This window comes from Stegostoma tigrinum, chromosome 14 (genome assembly GCF_030684315.1).
Source record: "Stegostoma tigrinum isolate sSteTig4 chromosome 14, sSteTig4.hap1, whole genome shotgun sequence".
Lineage (NCBI taxonomy): Eukaryota > Metazoa > Chordata > Chondrichthyes > Orectolobiformes > Stegostomatidae > Stegostoma > Stegostoma tigrinum.
This window is the reverse complement of record NC_081367.1, coordinates 73,440,807-73,461,831: the sequence shown is the minus strand read 5'-3', so window position 1 is coordinate 73,461,831 and position 21,025 is coordinate 73,440,807. Positions and strand designations below refer to the sequence as shown.

The 21,025-nt window shown below is 39.9% G+C and overlaps 1 protein-coding gene across 4 annotated transcripts in view; it reads right to left on the bottom strand.

Moving 5' to 3' along the window:
- The window catches only part of atr (ATR serine/threonine kinase), a 90,394-nt gene that overhangs the window by 27,255 nt on the left and 42,114 nt on the right, over positions 1–21,025 (bottom strand). For all 4 annotated transcript variants that reach the window (XM_048541529.2, XM_048541530.2, XM_048541533.2 and 1 more), the window contains 13 exons: positions 19,930–20,043; positions 18,440–18,555; positions 17,900–18,020; positions 17,191–17,328; positions 15,076–15,283; positions 12,778–12,956; positions 11,194–11,358; positions 10,212–10,303; positions 9,097–9,188; positions 6,626–6,803; positions 6,353–6,538; positions 5,457–5,616; positions 160–342 (listed from right to left, as the gene is read on the bottom strand). In XM_048541529.2, the coding sequence (XP_048397486.2) occupies positions 160–342; positions 5,457–5,616; positions 6,353–6,538; positions 6,626–6,803; positions 9,097–9,188; positions 10,212–10,303; positions 11,194–11,358; positions 12,778–12,956; positions 15,076–15,283; positions 17,191–17,328; positions 17,900–18,020; positions 18,440–18,555; positions 19,930–20,043 (1,932 nt within the window). The remainder of the gene's footprint in view (positions 1–159; positions 343–5,456; positions 5,617–6,352; positions 6,539–6,625; positions 6,804–9,096; positions 9,189–10,211; positions 10,304–11,193; positions 11,359–12,777; positions 12,957–15,075; positions 15,284–17,190; positions 17,329–17,899; positions 18,021–18,439; positions 18,556–19,929; positions 20,044–21,025) is intronic.

The following is a 21,025-nucleotide window of genomic DNA, read 5'->3' as shown; positions in this document are numbered from 1 at the left end:
GAGATTGGAAGTTTGTTGTTTGAGGAGAAGCAAATAAAATCTCCAGTCACATGTTTATTTCTAATTTTACAAGAGATGCAAATAATTTTGGAAAACTAGAGGTCTTTCACTATATTGGTATTAATGTTTGTTTCAGAATCATTATGATACTTCAGTTACCTTATATTTTTTCATAACTGCATTGCTTTCAAAGTTAGCTGTTTCTTCCATAAAACGTCCAACCAACAGCACAGCTTTCCCCTTTATTAAACAGCTTTTATCATCACTCATTTCTGTCTCAGTATCTCCAAAACACAACTCTACACCTTTCTGCAGGACTATCAAAGCTTGGTGAACATCCCCCTAGAAAAAAAATTCAAAGCAATTTTGTTGCACAGGATTAAACAGTTAATTATAATCAAGAGGAATTAGTTTATCCATGAAAGATTGAAATTGATTTTTGAAATTGAGAGATTGACATGCTATCTTTTCACCCACAGTTTCTACGCTTCATTTTTGTCCTGACTTAAAGGATAAACCTATTCTCTGTAGCAATATTCCAAAATAAATACTAAGCAAACATGAACGTTCAGCACAAAATCGATTCTGAGTAGCAGAAACCAACAATGTCACTTTTAAGTGAACTGAGAATCACTGTTGTGAAAACTGGGAATATGTTCTCGTTTGAGATTTTCTAAGAAGAATGATGTTCAAATAAGAACTGCTGGATTTTTTAAAATGGAAAAGTAAAATCTGAATTAATTCTCGCTGATATCTTATCAGTCACCATGAGCATCATTTTGTCATAAAACTTTGCCAAGTAAAAATGTCCATCTTCCCAATCTGGTAACAAAGTGGTTACTTCCTGCAAACATGGAAATTGATTTGTTAAACTGAAGGATGAGGCAAGAAAATAATGAAGTGTCCTTTAAAACAAAAATCTGCAAACTGTCAATCTTGAAATAATTGTAAGAAAAATAAGGTATACAAAAGTTGTCATATATTTAATCTTTATGAAATGGAACAATGACCAATAAAGAAATAGTTTAACAATTGCCAACCACAGTAGTCATTCCATTTTTGTACTCATACGAGAACATGTGTAAAATTATAGCGATCGGCTTCTGCGGAGTAACACTGGTGATAACTCACTGGTTCAGGGCACTGGAAATCGAGCCCTGCTATTCCCAGAGTTGTCACAAAGGTAAAACAGTTTATAAAGTAAGCAAGGTTTGCTAAATTACCTGACTTTCACATTCGGACTGGTAGAAAGCACAGACCAGATTTTTGATTGGACAAGAATTACTATTTAATACAAGTAATTAGACTCTAGTTACAGGCAGTTAGAAACAGCATAAATCAGTCCTAATTAAAACTCTAGTCACCTTATAAACTCCCTCTCACACACAAACAGGCAAACTGACAGGGTGAATAAGTAATGGACTGAGGGGGAACATGGGAATAACAGTTCAATAGTCTTTGTTTCCAAGGCTCCATTATTGAGACTATCCTTCTGACCCTTCTGGTTGGCTGCATATTCAGTCATCTTTCTTTGAATGCTTCCACTGGTTGGTAAGAGGTGGCTACTTCCCTCATGAAAAAGTACCTGACTTATTTTATAGAAGTAACAGATTACTGAACTGTTGTAGTTAAGATAAACTGGTTATCTAAGATATACAGAGAGTTTGGGCTGCAGAGAACAGAGCATCCACTCATGAGCTGGGGATGAATGCTTCTCTCTCCCTCTCTGTAATTTATTCCAGCTCCGAGTTGTTCCAACCAAATAGTTTCTGACAGGCAGAAAAGTCTCAGTTATTGATAACTGTTCACTAGTCCACTGACCAATCAAATTCTTTGGCAGCAAAACTACATCTGTACTCCCACCTCACTACCAACTGGTCTACAACTCAAACTTCAATGACTGCTTGATTAAACAGTTATTTATGCCAACATGGGATTTTCAAAGCTGCAGCCATTCTACTGAACACTGGGTTTAAAACAGCTCTCTCTCATTTTAGTCTACAGTTTTTAAAAACATAAAAATAAAAAAAAGTATGGCCCTTATATATTTTAGAGTAGATCAGTTTCAGACTCATTTTGAAAATAGGAAGTGTTAGCATTGAGTTAAGCAAATGTGAACATCCACTTCTACTATAACCTGACTCTTCATTATTTGAGATTATGAAAACTACATACGTATATGACTAATTACAAAAATGAAAATCTCAAGACAATTGACATAAATACATCAATCAATAATCTAATAAATCACTTGGCTTAGCTGTGGCTAAGAATGAGCAAAAAAATTACAGAAAATGGGGAAACAGGATTGCAGTAGAACTATCAAACCTAGGCTTCCAATGAGGATTTCAACAATGCTGGATTGAGATGGGTGCATAAACAGCTGATTTTAGTTGTACAGATAAATTTTCAATTGGATTAAGAAAGCACTGTATCTGATCACAATTTAGTTTATATAATTCACAAAGAAGGCCTACCTATTGACTCATTGTCAGCATCTTCTTTCTGGAATAACCTTAGATTATTAGTCATTACTGATTGTTGCGAACATGTGAGAGGCTAACTTGCAGTAAATTAAGCTCTTCTTTCCTTAGAACTCTATAGGAAACTGGAGAAGTGATTGCTGGGCCCTTGTTGAGATATTCGTACCATCGACTGCCACAGGTGAGGTGCCACAAAACCGGAGGTTGGCTAACATGGTGCCACTACATAAGGAAAAGCCAGTGAACTATGGACCAGTGAGCCTGACATCATTGGTGGGCAAGCTGTTGCAGGGGATTCTGAGGGACATGATTTACACATATTTGGAAAGGCAAGGACTGATTAGGGTGCACATGGCTTTGTGCATGGGAAATCGTGTCTCACTAACTGAATTGACTTTTTTGAAGAACAAGCAAAGAGGTCTGGTGAAGACAGAGCAATGGATAAGGTCTATATGGAATTCAGTAAGGCGTTTGACAAGGCTCCGCATGGTGGGCTGGTTCATAAGGCTAAATCACATGGAATACAAGGAGAACTAGCCATTTGAATACAGAACTGGCTTGAAAGTAGGGCACAGAGGTTGGTGGTGGAGTGTTACTTTTTAGGGTTGGAATATAAGAGCAGCGATATGCTTCTGAGGCTTTATACAGCTCTAGTTAGGCCCCATTTAGAATAATGTGTCCAATTTTGGGCCCCACACCTGAGGAAGGACATTCCAGCCCTGGAGCGCGTCCAGCCAAGATTCACACAGATGATCCCTGGAATGGTAGATTTAACGTACGATGAACGGCTAAGGATCCTGGGATTGTACTCATTAGAGTTTAGAAGGTTGAGGGGAGATCTAATGGAAACTTACAAGATAATGTATGATTTAGAAGGGGTGGACGCTAGGAAGTTGTTTCCGTTATATGGGGAGACTAAGACCAGTGGCACTGCCTTAAAATTAGAGGGAGTAAATTTAAAACTGAAATGAGACGACATTTCTTCAGCCAGAGACTGGTGGGCTTGTGGAATTCATTGCCACGGAGTGCAGTGGAGGCTGGGACGTTGATTGCCTTCAAGGCAGAGATCGACAAATTCTGGATCTGAGAAGGAATCAAGGGCTACGGGGAGAGTGCAGGGAAGTGGAGTTGAAATGCCCATCAGCCATGATTTAAACGGCAGAGTGGGCTTGATGGGCCGAATAGCCTTACTTCCACTCCTATGTCTTATGGTCTAGACTGGAGGCCTGTGGCAGCGGTGTGCTGCAAGAATCGGTGCTGTGTCCATTGCTTTTTGTCATTTATTTCAGTGATTTGGATGTGGACATACGAGGTATGGTTAGTGAGTTTGCAGATGACACAAAAATTGGTGGTGCAGTGGACATCTTTAAAGATTATCTCAGGGTACAAAGGGATCTTGATCAGATGGGCTGAGGAGTGGCAGATGGAGTTTAATTTAGACACTTGCTGTATTTTGGAAAGGCAAATCACGGCAGGACTTATACACTTCGTAGTAAGGTGCTAGGGACTGTTGCTGAACAAAGAGACTTTGAAGTGCAGGTTCATAGTTCCTTGAAAATGGAGTCCAACACAGATAAGGTAGTGAAGAAGGCATTTTGTATGATTTCCTTTATTGCTCAGTGTGTTGAGTATAGGAGTTCGATGTCATGTTGCAGCTGTACAGGACATTGGTTAGGCCACTTTTGGAATATTTTTGGAATTCAATTCTGGTCTCCCTGCTATGGGAAAGATGTTGAGAAGCTCGAACGGGTTCAGAAAAGAATTTCAAGGATGTTGCCAGGGTCAGAGGGTTTAAGCAACAGAGATTGGCTGAATAGGCTGGGGATATTTTCCCACAGCATCAGAAGCTGAGGGGTGACGATTTAGAACATAGAACATAGAAAAGTACAGCACAGTACAGGCCCTTCGGCCCACGATGTTGTGCCGTGGAATAATCCTAATCCAAAAATAAAATAACCTAACCTACATTCCCCTCAATTCACTGCTGTCCATGTGCATGTCCAGCAGTCGCTTAAATGTCACTAATGACTCCGCTTCCACGACTACTACTGGTAAACTATTCCACGCACTCACAACTCTCTGGGTGAAGAACCTCCCGCTGACGTCTCCGCTGTACCTTCTTCCTCCTAACACTTAAAACTATGACCCCTCGTGACAGTCAATCCTGCCCTGCTGAAAAGTCTCTGGCTATCAACTCTATTCATGCCTCTCATTACCTTGTACACCTCGATCAGCTCACCTCGCTTCCTCCTTCTCTCAGAGAGAAAAGTCCGAGCTCAGTCAACCTCTCCTCATAAGACAAGCCCTTCAGTCCAGGCAGCATCCTGGTAAACCTCCTTTGCACCCTCTCCAAAGCCTCCACATCTTTCCTATAATAGGGCAACCAGAACTGGACACAATATTCCAAGTGTGGTCTCACCAGGGTGTTGTAGAGCTGCAGCATAACCTCGTGGCTCTTAAACTCGATCCCACTGTTAATGAAAGCCAAAACACCATATGCTTTCTTAACAACCTTGTCCACCTGGGTGGCAACTTTGAGGGAGCTATGCACTTGAACACTTGAGGTTTATAAAATCATGAGGGGCATGGACAGGGGGAATAGATAAAGTTTTTTTCCCCTGGGCAGCGGAGTCCAAAACTAGAGGACATGGGTTTAAAGTAAGAGGGCAAATATTTTCAAGGGTCCCAAGGAGCAACGTTTTCAAGAGGGTGGTGCGTGTGTGGAATGAGCTGCCAGAGAAACTGGTGGAGGTTGGTACAGTTACAACATTTAAAAGGCATCTGACGGATACATGAATAGGAAGGGTTTAGAGGGATATGGGCCAAGTGCTGGCAAATGGGACTAGATTAATTTAGGATGCCTGGTCAGCGTGGATGAGTTGGACCAAAGGATTTGTTTCCAAGTTGTACCTCTCCATGACATCGCTAAAGTAAAGTTTGCAAATGGTATCATCTTGTCAATATTAAACATACCTTGGACCAAAGCCACTTTGCTCTTTCTATGTAAAGCTCAGGTAATTTGGATTCTCCTGCATTTAAGAGAGCATTGTATGCAGTTTGGTGATGGCCTGCTTTCCTGGCAACTCTGGCACTTTGCAGCCAACATTCTCCAACCAGTTCACTGTAGTCTGTCCTATTTACAATCACACAGATTAAAATCAATACTTGGTAAACAGAATTAGAAAACAATAATTTAACCATCTCTTAAAAATAACCAAATTCTTACAATTCCACATAAAACAGTTTCCCTTCCCTAGATACCATTCCCTACATGACAGACCCACTTCCAGGCCTCTGTTAATACAAATAAACACAGAATGCTGGAGAAACTTGCAGGTTTGACAGCATCTGTGGAGACAGAAACAGGATTAATATTTTGAGTTGAGTGTGGCTCTTCCTCAAAGCTGAATACTTTCTGAAGAAGGGACATATTGGGCTCGAATCTCTCTCCACAGATGCTACCCGCCGAGTATCTCCAGCATTCTCTGTGTTGTTTCAGATTTCCAGCATCTGCAGTATTTTGCATTTATTCTCTGTTAATACAACACAAGTTAATTGAGATTTTCCAATGGCATCACAGCAGAGTTTGTACAAAGACTTGGTTGAGTCCAGGAATGCATGTACGGCCATACTGGAACTTTAGAATTAATTTCACATTGATTTTACCTGTTTACACAGCCTGAAGCACTACTTAGAAATAATTTAAGTAGAACACTGGGGCATACAAATGCTACATTATTTTAATGTGCAATGACCCAGACTTCAGAAAGGCTTTCTTAACCTAGCAAACCACAATCACACTGTAAATGCACCAATACTAGATGAAACATTTCACCATACAAAATTATAAATAAGCTATGTCAACATACATTTTATTGACATGGAGCAATGCTCTGCGTAGCGCCAAGACGGGCTCCTTAGCCCTAAAGGAATTTTGAGTCATTTCAAGCCGAGCCTGCCAGTTGAGAGGATGTTCGTGTTCTTTTTGATGTTTCCCAGATTCCCAGTGAAGCAATCCTCTGACACTGTGCTCCAGCTCACACAACATATGTAATCTGGGTGAAGGAAAATGACTCAAAATTAGGAGTGTTTTAATATGGTTGGAACAAAACTATCTAAAGTGAGGTCAATCCTAATAGTACCTGACGATGTGCTCATAACCTCGTTGATAAGACCCTCGTTCAAAACTTGCAGCAGATAGGGGCACAATCTGTTCTGCTCGAGTAACCTGCACCTGTTGGTAAAAACCCTCTGCACTGCTCTGCTTAGCGACAAGCAACAATTGTCCAAGTCTCACACTCCAAGAAGAAGATTTCCCCTCTAAAAGAAAATAAATTATTACAGCTGATCTTACACAAGGTCAGAAGACATACTTCACAAGAGTTACTTAAAAATTATGGCCATGGTGTACACTTTATGGGTTGCTCATCATACATTTTTGTACTTTGCATAATTATCACCAAATGCAGCATTTAAATCAAAAAGAAACAAATATTAAAAGAAAGTTAATTACAAATAACACGATTAGGATCCAAATTATGTTCTGGTTCCCAGAATAGACTTTAGTGATGCTGCAGACCAGAATGGTCCAAACCAGAGCAGGAGCTGTAAGGAGGATGTGCAAACATACCATAGCATGGTGGCACAGGGAAGGGGAGAAAAGAGAAGTGTAGCTGTAACCACAGATAGTATCAGGGAAAGAGACACTGTTGTCTGTGGCCAGGACCAAAAGGCTCTGTTGCCTGCTTGGAGTGGGAGGGGAATGATACAGTTGTTGGAGTCTACAAATGTACCAATGATGAGAACAGAAAGAGGAACGAAGTTAATCTCTGGATTACTACCTGAGGTACAAGCAAATTGATACAGGGTCAACAAGATTAAAGAGGTAAATGTGTGGCTCAAAGATTGGAGTGGAAAGCATGGGAGAAACTGGTTGAAATTGATGGGACATTTGCACCATGACTGCAGAAGGAGGGAGCTGATCAGATGAGTTGGGGTCCAACTGAACCATGCTCGGACCTGGGCCCTGGTGAACGGCTTAATTAGGGCCATGTATAAGCTTTAAACTAAGGGACAGCACAGTGGCTCAGTGGTTAGCACTGCTGCCCCACAGTTCCAGCCTCAGGTGACTGTCTGTGTAGAGTTTAAACACTCTCCCCATGTCTGCGTGGGTTTCCACCAGGTACTCCAGTTTCCTCCCACAGTCCAAAGATGTGCAGGTTAGGTGGATTGGCCATGGAAACTGCAGGGATAGGAAAGGGGAGTGAGTCTGGGTGGGATGCCCTTCAGAGAGTCAATGTGGGCTTGTTGAGCCAAATGGCCTGTTCCCACACTGTAGGGGTTCTACAATAAATAGTGTTGGGTTTTGGAGACAGTTGCATGGAAAATTATGGAAAAAGTTAAAGTGGGGAGAGAGCTCAGCAGAGGTTATTAAAGTTTCCTGAACAAATATTAGGACAGAGGAAAACTGAAAGAACCGCGGATGCTGTAAATCAAGAACAAAAACAAAGTTGCTGGAAAAGCTCAGCTTTTCTGAGGAAGGGTCACTGGACCCAAAATGTTAACTCTGTTTAGTCCTTCACAGATGCTGCCAGACCTGTTGTAATAAGACAGAGAGTTTGGAAATGGTCATAAATGTAACTTCAGGCATAGCAGATAAGGGGATAACTCTCAGAAGAAGCAGTCAACGCAGGACTGAAGGGATTGTACTTAAATCCACGCAGTAAGGATAGGGGGTAGAACTGATCAACCGCAAAGGAAAAGAGAGCCCGATACTAGCTATGTACAGACCTCCTAGCAGTAGTCAGGACGTGGGGTTAAAATATAAATCAGGAGATAGAAAAGGCATGAAAGAAATGCACTCTTACAATAATCATGGGGGACTTCAGCACGTAGGGGGCCTGGGGAAATCAGGCTGGTTGCAGATCCCAAGAAAAGGAACTCACGGAATGTCTGTAAGATGGGTTTTATTTTTAAAGCAATTTGTGGTAGAGTCCACTACGGACCAGGCAATTCTGGATTTTAACCTCACTGCAAAGCCTCTTCTAAGGATGCCTAGCCTGAAGAAGTTACCCTCCTCCCTCCGGATAAACCTCAGGGGATCTCTCTCCCAGTGCAACTCTCTCCTCTCCACCTACCTTCTCCTCTATTCATCTTTGATGCTCCTTGCCCCCCTCCCTATTTATTTCAGAACCCTCTTCCCCACCCCCATTTCTGAAGAAGGGTCTGGGCCCAAAATGTCAACCTTCCTGCTCCTTTGATGCTGCTTGGCCTGCTGTGTTCATCCAGCTCTACACCTTGTTATCTTGGATTCTCCAGCATCTGCAGTTCCTATTATCTCTGGATTTGATGATGTGTAATGAGGTATCCTTGATTAGGTTGCCCAACGTGAAAGGACCCTTGGGGGCAGTGACCATAATAAGATAAAATTCACCCTGCATTTTGAGAGGGAGAAGCTGGAATCAGATGTAACAGTATTACAACGGAATGCAGGTAACTTCAAAGACTTGAAGGAGGCACTGCCCAGAGTTGTGTTAGAAGTCAAACATCCATTTGAGATATCTTATAAATGGTCAATACGTTTTGATCTAATTTATTTAGGCTCATTTATTACCTGCAGCCACATAATTCTGCAGCAAGTCCCAATGAGTGAGTTTCCATGCTGCCTCTACTCTGTATGTGTTTAATTCAGAGGTCCACTCAGGCCTGTGAACAACAATAAAAAAAAGTTCTCAGATTCAATTAAGAAACATCGAACTGGTTAGTTTCTTGTTGCTAATTATTCAGGCTTTACAAGAAATAAGTTCTTTATTTGTGGCTGCATCTGCTGACACAGAGGTATCTGCACTATGCAGGGCTTCAAATTGCATCTGCACAGATTGAGGGGGAGAGGATGTGGTCAGAGTTGTGGGGAGATCAGGATCGGGACAGGGCTGAGAGATTGGGCTTGTTGGCAGGGAGCGGGGCGGAGGTTTGGTGGGGGGGGTGAATTTGGGAGATCAGGACTTGGAAGGGAAAGAGATCAGGACTGCGTGATGGGGGGGGGGGTGAAGAGAATCCTCATTTGATTTGGGGAAATTCCTATGGCTGCGCTCCCTCCTAGTGTGGGTGAGGACCAACCCGTGATGCAATCTGGTTGGCTTGTGTGTGCGTCACAGACAGAGTGAGTGAAAGAAAAACAGCAAGAGTCATTATGTGCGAGAGAGTGAAAAACAGTGAGTGAGAGTATACATGCATGACAGAATGAAGGTGTGAGTGAGCGAGTGTTAAAGCATGTGTATAAATGAATGCGAGGAATTAGAACATATAAATTAGTGTGAGAATGAGTATGAGACAGCTGGAGAGAGAGTTGGAGGACATTAGTGAGTGTTATATGATTCAAACATCAGCTCACAAACTGAAGCTCTCACCCCTGCTTCATTCTAATGGCAAAAGATGAGGTGGGGGAAATTTGGGAAGCACTGCCATACAATGCCTGTTCCACATTTTTAAAATTTCTGTTGGCTTGTTTGTATATAAGTTGGATGATTAAGGGACCAGAATATTAATTTATTTATGTTTCAAATATAATGATAAAGGTATCAATATCCATATCGTTGGGAGATCAATGAAACCCGTCAGAAAATATTACCAATATTTTATATTTTGTAATTTAGTAAAATGAATGTGATTTCAGCAATTTTAGTCATTTCCAAAAGCAATGGATTTAAAGGGTTAATGAGATTATACCTGCTTGCAAGCACTCCATTAACCTGAGTGATTACTGTGGACAACTGGCCAAGTCCAAGCATAGATTTCATCAGTCCATGATAATGAATAATCTGATTTAAGGGAAAAAACAAGTCACGTTCAAACTGTCCTCTTCAACAAACACAGACATGTGTCATAAAAATTATTTAGGTTGTAGTGATCACAAATATTTCAAAATTCAAACAGAATTAGGTCACAGACTCAGTAGAACTTTATTTCTATCATTCTACCCATGTGGAGATGCTGGATAAGAGCCAGGTGTTTTCCCACAGAGGATGTCAACGGGGTGGAAAAGAAAGTAGTTAGAAGTGTTCCTGCTCACGTTCATTGTGCGCTGAATATCTTGGGAAAAATCGCAGACCAAGCCAGGACATATCTTTGTCTGAAATCCATCCATGTACAGAAATCAATAGCACCTGTGTCTGGGTTCTAAAACTACCCAGCATGGACACATTTTAGGAGCTCCAATGGCACCTTGGATTATGTTAGTTAACTGAATTCCAAACAGAGAGCAAACCTTGAATGCACTGAGTCTGAAGGGCTCAATACCATATCATTTATCCACAGATTCAGAGACTAAGTATAATGAACTTTCAACATAAAATGTGTAAAGGGAAATTGATTTTCAACATTTAAAATTAACATTTAAAAACAAATTCCGGTTACAATTTTGTATCAGAAAGTGGACCCTGGTGTACAGGAGACAGCAACAACTGCCAACGCTGGAGTCAGATTTAACACAGCGCGGAGCTGGAGGGGCACAGCAGGCCAGGCAGCATCACAGGAGCAGGAAAGCTCACGTTTCGGATTGGGACGCTTCTTCACAAATGGGTCCCGACCTGAAACATCAACTTTCCAGCTCCTCTGATGCTACCTGGCCTGCTGCGCTCTGCCAGTTCAACACGGTGTCATCTCTTGGTGTACAGGAACTTTTATTGAGTTGGTCATGTTTGGTATTTACCTCATCAGGTTCCAATTGAATAGCCCTGTCGTAACATGCTGTAGCATCTCTCAACAGTCCACTGCTCTCATGTTCTAAAATCTGTTCCCTGAGAGATCGCTCTCCTTTACGGATTGCACTTACTCCAGCTACACCATCTGGCTCATGCATTGCTGCATATAGCTTCTGTATTGGAAAAGAAAACTGTCCTTACTGTTTCACAAAAACACTTCCACATAATTTTTAAATCAACTTCATTACACTAGTGTTGTTCTGTTCTTGTGAAATACATTATTAAATTTCTCTAAACACTGCATTCACTCATTAAGTAACACCAAAGTACTGTGTGTGCTGAAAATCTGAAGAAGAATTAACATGTTGAGATCATAGTTCAGGTTCTGATAAAGGGTCATTGGATTTGAAATGTTAACTCTATTTCTCTCTATGGATGCAGCCAGACCTGCAGTGTTTATCCAGTTCTTTATGCTTTTTCAGATTTCCAGCAGCTGAGGTTCTTTGTTTTATTTTATTCAAAGTGAGAATGAGTTCATCCAGGCAAAGGAAGCTGCTGGTTTATGGACACCGTGCCTGTCTCTTTTCAAGGATGAAGTAGAAATCCTTCAGACCATCCGGATGGGGGAGTTGATGTGTAAAGGGATTGCACATCCGTGTTGAAAAGGACGCAGCTGGGACCAAAAAACTGGAAATTATGGCACCAAGGAAGCATCAGAAAGATTTGGGATTACAATAGTAAGTAGTTGTTTTTGACTGGCACATACAAGGTGGGCCAAAGGGCCTTTCTCTGTGCTGTAGATCTCAATGACTCTATAACCACAAATATAATTGGGGAGAGATTGCACAAGGGCAGATAAATTAGACACAAGATGGGAATAAATACGTTCAGTCAGACAGGAATATGCTATGCTCATCAGGTAGTCTTAATTATGGGTTTTGGGAAGAAAGTACAAATGGGCCTTGCAGGGTTGGGGAACACGGAGGTGGGAAGCTGTGATGAGGGGAAATCTCCACGGGAGATGACATCAGTGACAGTACTGGAAACAACAGCTTGATATTCAATGGTGGTGTCATGGTTCAGGGTGAGATGGGTGCCAGTATCCCAGATTTGGCGTCCAGCCTCTGCCATGTAAAGGTTAGCATGACAGACAACATCACTACACTTACAGGCAGGCTCAATACTAAAGTCAGAGTGAGCCCCAAGAGAACATAATGCAGCAAGCTTGAAGGGAGACAGCTGAGAGTCAGTGTGGACACCTGCTCATTAAGGTTGCCTTTGAGAATCATACAATAAATGCACATCATTCAGTTGTGTATTAAACAGAAACCATTCAAATGTTATGAATGGAACAATGCATTATAGTGGGGTATGAGTTATAAGGGAACTATAAGTTCCTTAAGAAGTACGAAAACCATAAAGAATGATTCATCAGTCTGCGAATTATACATTTTATTGTATTTTCAGGTTAATCATGAGTTTAGAAGAGGTTTTTTTGAACCTCAAATATTTCATGAAACTGAAGACTTGTTTCTAGATTTCTAAAGAATTGATCATATTGGAAATTGCTATTATTTATCTATTTCTTTAACCTGTAAAAATCCAAGATGCTGCTGAATGTTCTCTTTCTTTTCTGTGATGAAGGATTCAAAGTGCATCACTGCTCGAGTATAAGCCTTGGATCGAAATGAAGCAACAGCAAGAGCATCCTGGGGTATGAGTTCCAGAAAAGAGGTGACATTTTGGTACTCTTTGTACTCTGAGCTTGAAACTGTAACAAAACAAACAGTTTCATGGCAAACAATGAGTTTGTTGGAATGGTATTTTCTACGTAAGAAAACATCCTTAATGACATTTCTAAATAATTAGCATAAGCAATTTCAATCAACTTTATAGCATCAGACAAGTATGTTTTTATTCACATATTTCAATCCGTTATGCAATTAACTAAGTCCACAAACTATGCTTGCTCTTCTTTGTGAAATAATAGGTTTTCTGGTTGCACAACAGAGTTCTTGTTGTATCATTAATTTCCCATCACTGACGCATGATATAACATAGAAATTTTGTTTCCACCCACATCTGTGCATCTCCTGTAGCAAGAGACATATAAAGGATTTATTTATATATTATATTATATATAAAATTTACTTTAGCTTTTTGATTTTGAGCTATGGGCAAGTGGGTTTTGATTGAGGGGATTTAATAATTAACTTGTCAGTATTTCTGGAGTCATTATTTTAAACCAACATATGTCAGAAAGCACAGGGGTCCTGTTGGAGTGATAATAGGTGTTTTTTTGTATTGTGAGGGTTTTATTACCAGAGGGAGTAAACGTTGAAAGGCATAGCGTGCTTTTGGTTTAGAAGAATCAGAAATTTTGTTTTGCTTTGGTTTAAGTTTGCAAAAGACCTGGCTTGGTCAGGTCTCAGAACAGTTTCTCCCGGAGAAAGGAGTTAGTTTAGAACAGGTAGGAAACCGTCAGTGTAAGGATTTGGTTTGAAAATTCCACACTAGAAGCGCTTAGTTAGAAACCTGACTAGATGATTTGAAGCTGAGAAGATTTAAACTCAGCTGTGTGGACAATCGGGATAAAGGCTATCAAGCTCTCAAGTGAAAGAAACATTGAAGTCAAACCTATTGATGTGCTGGAGAAGGGAACTCTCTCTCCAGTACCTGACTATTGTAACGTAATGGTGATGGAGTACTTAGGATTTTGTTTTGCCATGTACTTTGCAATCTTTCAAACTGTGTTTTATGTAAATAGCTTGGTTTGTTCAATTTTATCTTCATTTCTTTTGTGTAATAGACTTCAGTGTTATTGTTGACACAAAATCTGAATTGAGTGTTTATGTTTCATTGAAAGATCATTCTCCAAAATTTTAAAAATGTCTATCAAGGGAAAAATAGAAGAAAGACAGGAAAGATAACTGAAGATTATCAGATCAGAAACCATGATCTCACTGAATCGCAGAGCAGAATTAATGAGCTTAATGGCATACATCTGCTGCTACATCTTATGGTAAAGCCAAGTGGGATCAGAGTTGTAGCCAGAAAAGAGTTTCATTTCAGTGACAAGGATTTTCAATTTTTATAATAAAACCTTTATCTTATTTTGAGAGTCTTGGAACAAAACAGTTCTTAGTTCTGTCTAAACGTGATGTCTCATACTGACATTATGGCTGAATTTTGAGATTAGAATTTGAAAAGGAGCATCAATGTAATTAACAGCTTGATAAAATGAAACAAAAAACTGATTTCTCATGAGGAATTATATGATGCTGATTACATTCAACCGTGAACTGATGAGCAGAACAGATTTGCACAATATAATGTTACTTCCAGTATGCAATTTGTCAGTCAGTCACGCTTCTCACTAGCAAAACATTACAGTCAAGAACTTCAGATTATACTAAGATTTACAACAGGATAATAAAACTAATTAGTCTATGTTAGTCAGAGAACAGCTACTAACACAAATTATTGTCTATTATGAATCTCTAGGTGAGATTATGTGCCTGTACCTATTCCCTAAGTAATTTCGATTCAGGTAAAGTGAGGCTAGTCACCTAAACATTTGACACTTACTGCATTAAATCATTCACTTTTACATTTTCAAAACGCACATTCTGGACTTTGTAAAAGTCGTTTTACTTCCTCACTCATTTTGCCACTCATTGGTAGGTATATATCAACAGCCAGAAAGTTCATGCACAAGAAAATAGGAAATATAATAATAATTTTCAGTTGTTACCAGTGGTTTACACAATTATGTGTAACCTTTTTAAATTATGAAGTGCAGTTTCATTGTGAAATGCCTACAGACATGTCTCATTCAGATAGATGTAGCTTCTATGCAATCATTAAGTGTGTTACCTTTACAGACTCACCATTAGGACCCCCTCTGTCTTTACTGGATCTGCTCCCACTTTTCTCAGAACTAAGAGCCTGTAATTTATGCCTGGACCACTGGGCAAGATGATCCAACATCGAGAAAACAGTCTGTGTACTCAACTGACTCAAATCTGATGCACTGTCCTGCAAAGTCCTATCTAAAGTCTCATCATTCTTTAGGACAGCCATCATTTCTGAATAAACCTGTAGAAAACAAAAATTACATTCTTAACAACTGTTTATTGCCCACTTTCAGTTAAACACCACTATTCCTTCAGGGGGCTTGATCAAACTGAAGCCTAAGCCAATACTGAGATCGTAGGAACTGCCAATGCTGGAGAATCTGAGATAACAAGGTGTAGAGCTGGATGAACACAACAGGTCAAGCAGCATCAGAGGAGCAGGAAAGCTGACATTTTGGGCCTAGACACTTTTTCAGAAATAGGTGGGTGGTGGAGGGGATTCTGAAATAAATAGGGAGAGAGGGGAGGCGAGTGGAAGATGGATAAAAGAGCAGATAGGTGGAGAGGAGACAGGTCGGTCAAAGAGGCAGGGGAAGAGCCAGTAAAGGTGAGTGTAGGTAGGGAGTCCAGGGAGGACAGGCAAGTCCAGGAGGCAGGATGAGGCTGGTAGGTAGGAAGGGGGTGTGTTGGGCTTGAGGTGGGAGGAGTGGATAGGTGGGAGGAAGGATGGACAGGTTAGGGCATGTAGTCGGGGGAGGGGAGATTTTGAAGCTTCAAAAATCTCCCACCTATCCACTCGCCCCGCCTCAAGCCCCACCCCCAGCTCCTACCTACCAGCCTCATCCTGCCTCCCTGACCTGACCTCTCCTCACCCTAATTCCCCACATACACTCACCATCCATCTATGACCTGTCTGTCTCCTCTCCACCTATTTGCTCCTTTATCCATCTTCCACCCTCCTCCCCTCTCTCCCTATTTATTTCAGAATCCCCTTCCCCTCCCCCATTTCTGAAGAAGGGACCAGATCCGAAACGTCAGCCTTTCTGCTCCTCTGTTGCTGCTTGGCCTGCTTTGTTCATCCAGCTCTGCACCTTGTTATCTCCTAATCTAATACTGACCGCCAGCTTTCTCATGCTCAACATTCAACTCAGATTGCAAACAGAAATAAGTAAAACTGTAATTGCTCAGACACGTACTTTTTTAAAACTTGCACATCATGTTAATTAATTATTTTGTAATAAAACTAAATGAAACAATTCAAACAACTTTAATTTAAAGTACATGAAACACTTCAATTTTATTAACTCCAGTTTTATTTTCATCTTGGCTTCTTTAAAAAAACAGAATTTTTCAAATACTGTTTCGGAAATACATCCCAACCAACCTTTTCCTAACCATTTCCTCAAATTTGAGATTTGAATGTCTTGTTGCATGGACTGACATAATTGCTTAATTTTTTTTGTCAATCCAATGTCCACAAATAGATGGTGGCTGATCCAGGTAAACTTCATTATACTTCTGTACACTAAAACAAGGAAGGGATTGCGTCCTTCAGTAAACTTCAGGTTAGTCCCCAAAGTGTGACCAATCTTTAAAATCTAAATATGTTTAACAAGTATATTGGCTTTCTCCTCTCAACATAGATCCAGTTGAATAACATATTATGTTAGCGAGTTTTGAGAAGATTTGTAGCTCAGGTTGAGGTTCTGGATGTGAGTTTGCTCGCTGAGCTGGAAGGTTAGTTTTCAGACGTTTCGTCACCATTCTAGGTAGCATCATCAGTGAACCTCCGACGAAGCGCTGGTGTTATGTCCCGCTTTCTATTTATCTGGTTAGGTTTCCTTGGGTAGGTGATGTCATTTCCTGCATTGGTGATGTCATTTGCTGTGATGACATCACCAACCCAAGGAAACCTAACCAGATAAATAGAAAGTGGGACATAACACCAGCGCTTCGTCGGAGGCTCACTGATGATGTTACCTAGAATGGTGACGAAACGTCTGAGCTCAGCGAGCAAACTCCCATCCAGAACATATTATGTTTTACAGGTATGGCTTTTGTAGAAAATTAATGAGGCTGGACTTATCTTAAAGTATAATCTGTCAGATGAATATTAACTGTAAGAATTTCAATACATTGGTTCCTTACTTCACGTTGATCCTCTTCATTACACCCAAGCAAAACGTAGACTAGGATATGAGGTAGCAGGTAGATTGTCACTTTAAAATCATGTTTCGTAATAAAGCTGCAACAGTCAAAAACTTTTCTGGCTAGCTCACTTCGAACCTGAAAGAACACATTAGGATATTTACTTAAGCATAAGTCAAATCTGCTTGGAGAATTTGCATTTTTAAAGTAAAAGGATTACTAAAAGTGAGTTCAGGTCATTTTTGTGGGCTTTTTCTATAAAGTCAAGTTTATAAGATGCAGAGGTGGGGAGGCTGGAAATGGGGAGGTCGCATGACAGACATGTGGATTCTAATATCAATTGGAAAGCCTCGTTCTGCCCTCTTTCCGTCCTACCATGGATTGTAATCCTATAATGATTCCACAGTTTGGGAATGTTATTGCTCAGGTTGCTTGAAAATTTTATATTATTATTGGTACGAATCAAGTACATTTTGATAGTATTTTTATGCAAGGCAAGAACAGATATACAAGCATGAAACAATGGCTGCAGTATTTACAATATGTTGTAACTGTTACTACTTTAGCAACAATGAAAGCTTTAGCATCCTCAGTTACAGAAAATGTTACGAATGAATGACTTAATGTTACAAACTTGACCTATACATAGATCTAAATAACTGGCAAGATCAATACTCTGAAGAGGAGTTAATCTCATCGACATGCTCACCTTGGTTGTCAGGTATCCTGCCCATGTTGCTGACCACTCTGCAAAATTTCTGTCATGCTTACCAAGATAAAATGGCTTCTTAATGTTGACCCAATTGCAAGTCTTCGGGGAGCTTTTATACCTTTATAAGCAAAACAACTGACTTGTTTAAAATTTGTGTATTTCAATATTCACAAAATTATATGTTAACTTTTCAATGTCAATCTTACCATGACACTTTTCCAACTGGAAATTACTAACAAAATTTATTTCATCACCATATCTAACTGTCAACTTTTTAATTGAAAGGGAACTTGGCTGTGGGCAAACAGCAAAAAGAAGGATTTCTCACAAAGAAAAAGAAGATGCAGCATGATTTAAGAATACCTGAGCCACATTCAAGCTTCACCTGGTGGCTATTCATAACTTTACATTGAGAGGCGTAAGTGAGGCTCTTTCCCAATTTCCATTGTTGAACAACCACGCTAAAAGCTGCAACTGTGGCCAGAACACACCTTCAGTTCATACAAGTGGTATAAGTATTATGAGACTACCGAGCACCTGGTATTTAAATGAGGCTCCAAGATTTCTTGAACATGTTCTGGAAAGCTCCTCCACAGCCTGCGTCCAGGGCAATCAGTTTTCCCTTCCTTACATTTATATATTTGTAGCAGCTCCTGTAAGTTCAATTTTATTGATCTTTAATAAAACACATAAACTACACTAACAAAACCTATGAAATGTTAAAATAACCCCTTACTCAGTAAAATACTAATAGTCCCACCAGATTCAGTGAGATAGTATTTAAAGCTACTTGTGGTGCCAGTAAAGATAACAGCAATTACAGTTCTCAGCTGGTCCACAAAAAGAAAGGCAAGCCAAGCCTTAGGCCAAGTACCCCCAACAAAAATATCTCATTGGGATTCATCCAGACTATATGCAATGCTACAAGCTATAATTCTAACATTGGTCATATTCAAGCATTCAGCTGCAGTAATATCAATCACAAATTTCAGAAAGGCCAGTAAATTATATCTAGAGCCATGGCTCAACACCTTGACATTTACAATAACCTGTACAACAAATCATCAACCAGATGTCAACTAAATAAAGAAATCCAGATTGTTAAAATAAATTGTTTAAGCCCCTGAATGCACAATTGTTAAAAATCAAATGTAGCTGACCGACCTGGCTTTGCTTCATGATCTGTGCTCAGTTTAATTGTCTTAGACTGCATAACCCAATGGGTCCAGAATATTTGCAATGAAATAAGCATTTTAATTCATCACATCTCTGCTAGCTACTCTCTCAAGGCTCAACGCCTTGGTTTCCATATGTCTACTCTATCTATGGGGATGCCAGGAGAGGACTTGATCAGAAATCACACGATCCTGTTGGACCATAACCTGGTATCGTGTGATTTGTGGCGTTGTCCACCACTGTCCAACAACAGCACTCCACATGACAAAAGAACTTGACTTAGATATACTCCCCTCAGCAGATAAATACCATCACTAACACTCCATGCCTCATATGTAACTCTACTAGGAAGTCAATGCTTAGGGTTGAAGACGGGAAGAAGGGACATGACCAAAAAAGAAGATTATAAATAGTTTCTTGTAACTTTACACAAAATGGACACATCACTCATTTGCACTTTACAAACCATTTGCTATTTTATGTTGTGTGCTGTGATTTTTTGGCTGGATAAGATAGTTGTTTTTATCCAAGGAGATAAGGCCAAGGCTGAAGCATTCTCTTCGCTGGTGCTACAGAGAGATTTACAAACCACCTGATTTAATAAACACAACTCGAGGTTAAATCAATGACACAGCAATTAAGTTTTACCCCTAATCATGAACATATGGTTTACTGCTTTTAATAATTTTTATTTCTTATTTGCTCCATAGTTCGTATAATCTTTACTTGGCACCTTCTGCTTAATAACTTGAGAAAGTAGTTAGCTAACATGCGCTCTCCAAAAGTAATCTAGCTTGTTATTTCATAAAGGCTGCTATCAAATCTTTACAGACAAACAGCTGTTACTGTACCTGAATGGCATAAGCAGCTGAGTCCTGAGCTCGAACATTATCTGCGTAGGCAAGGAAAGCTCTTGTTAACTCAATCAGCAGGTGATGGGCAAAATTCGGGTCCTCCACACCAGCCTGATGTAAGAATTATGACAAATAAACAAATATTTTAACTGCAAATTAAGCTTTACTGTTTGATCACTCCACTAAGTACATTATTATGCAATTCAATTCATTTTGACAAAATCATAAACGACTCACGTTTTTTAAATATAAAAACTCAAAGCAACTAAAGATGTTCGAGTCAAAGCTTTATTTTACAAATAATTTTAGTTCGCCCCAGCAGACATAATGCATTAATTTTCAGAGAATTGAGGTTAGAAAAACCTTAAATTTGAACAGCATCCTTTTGAAGTGCACTAAGTTTGAAACTACTCCCTAACTTTGTTTTTATTATTTCCTTGCTGCCTTCTCATGTCTGTCATGCACACTACTTGAGGCATTCCTCAACTAAAATGCCAATTGGTACTTCAGCTTCAGCTGATATTGTTGTGGAACAAATTACCAGATAAGGCAAGTATTACTGATCCGATCTAAATAGAACCATGGGATGTTACAGCACTGACAGAGAACAAACTGTTCATCAAATCTGTGTGGGCTCTATGAAAGAGCTAACCAATTAGTTTCAAACCCCTAAAATGAAAGCAAAATACTGCAGACACTGGAAATTTGAAACAGACAGAGAGAATACTGGAGAAATTCAGCAGGTCTGGCAGCATCTGGGGAGAGAGAACCAGAATTCACTTTTGAGAAGTTCTGAAGTGTTCTCTATGATAGGCTCAGGCTTCTGCTCTTGTCTCATAGCTTGGTCATGTTCTCCCTTCAAGTATCTAGCCAAGCTTCTTTAAAGTTACTGTTGAATCTGCTTTCAACAGCTTTTCAAGCATTTCATTTCTGATCAAAACAACCCTCCACAAAATGAACAATTTCCTCAGAGTGGTACATTCTTTCATCTATCATTTTAAAGGTATATGTTCTGTTTGCTGCACGTTCTGCCATTGGAAACCGTTTCCCCTATATACTCCATCCAGCCATTAATAAATTGAACACCTATGTC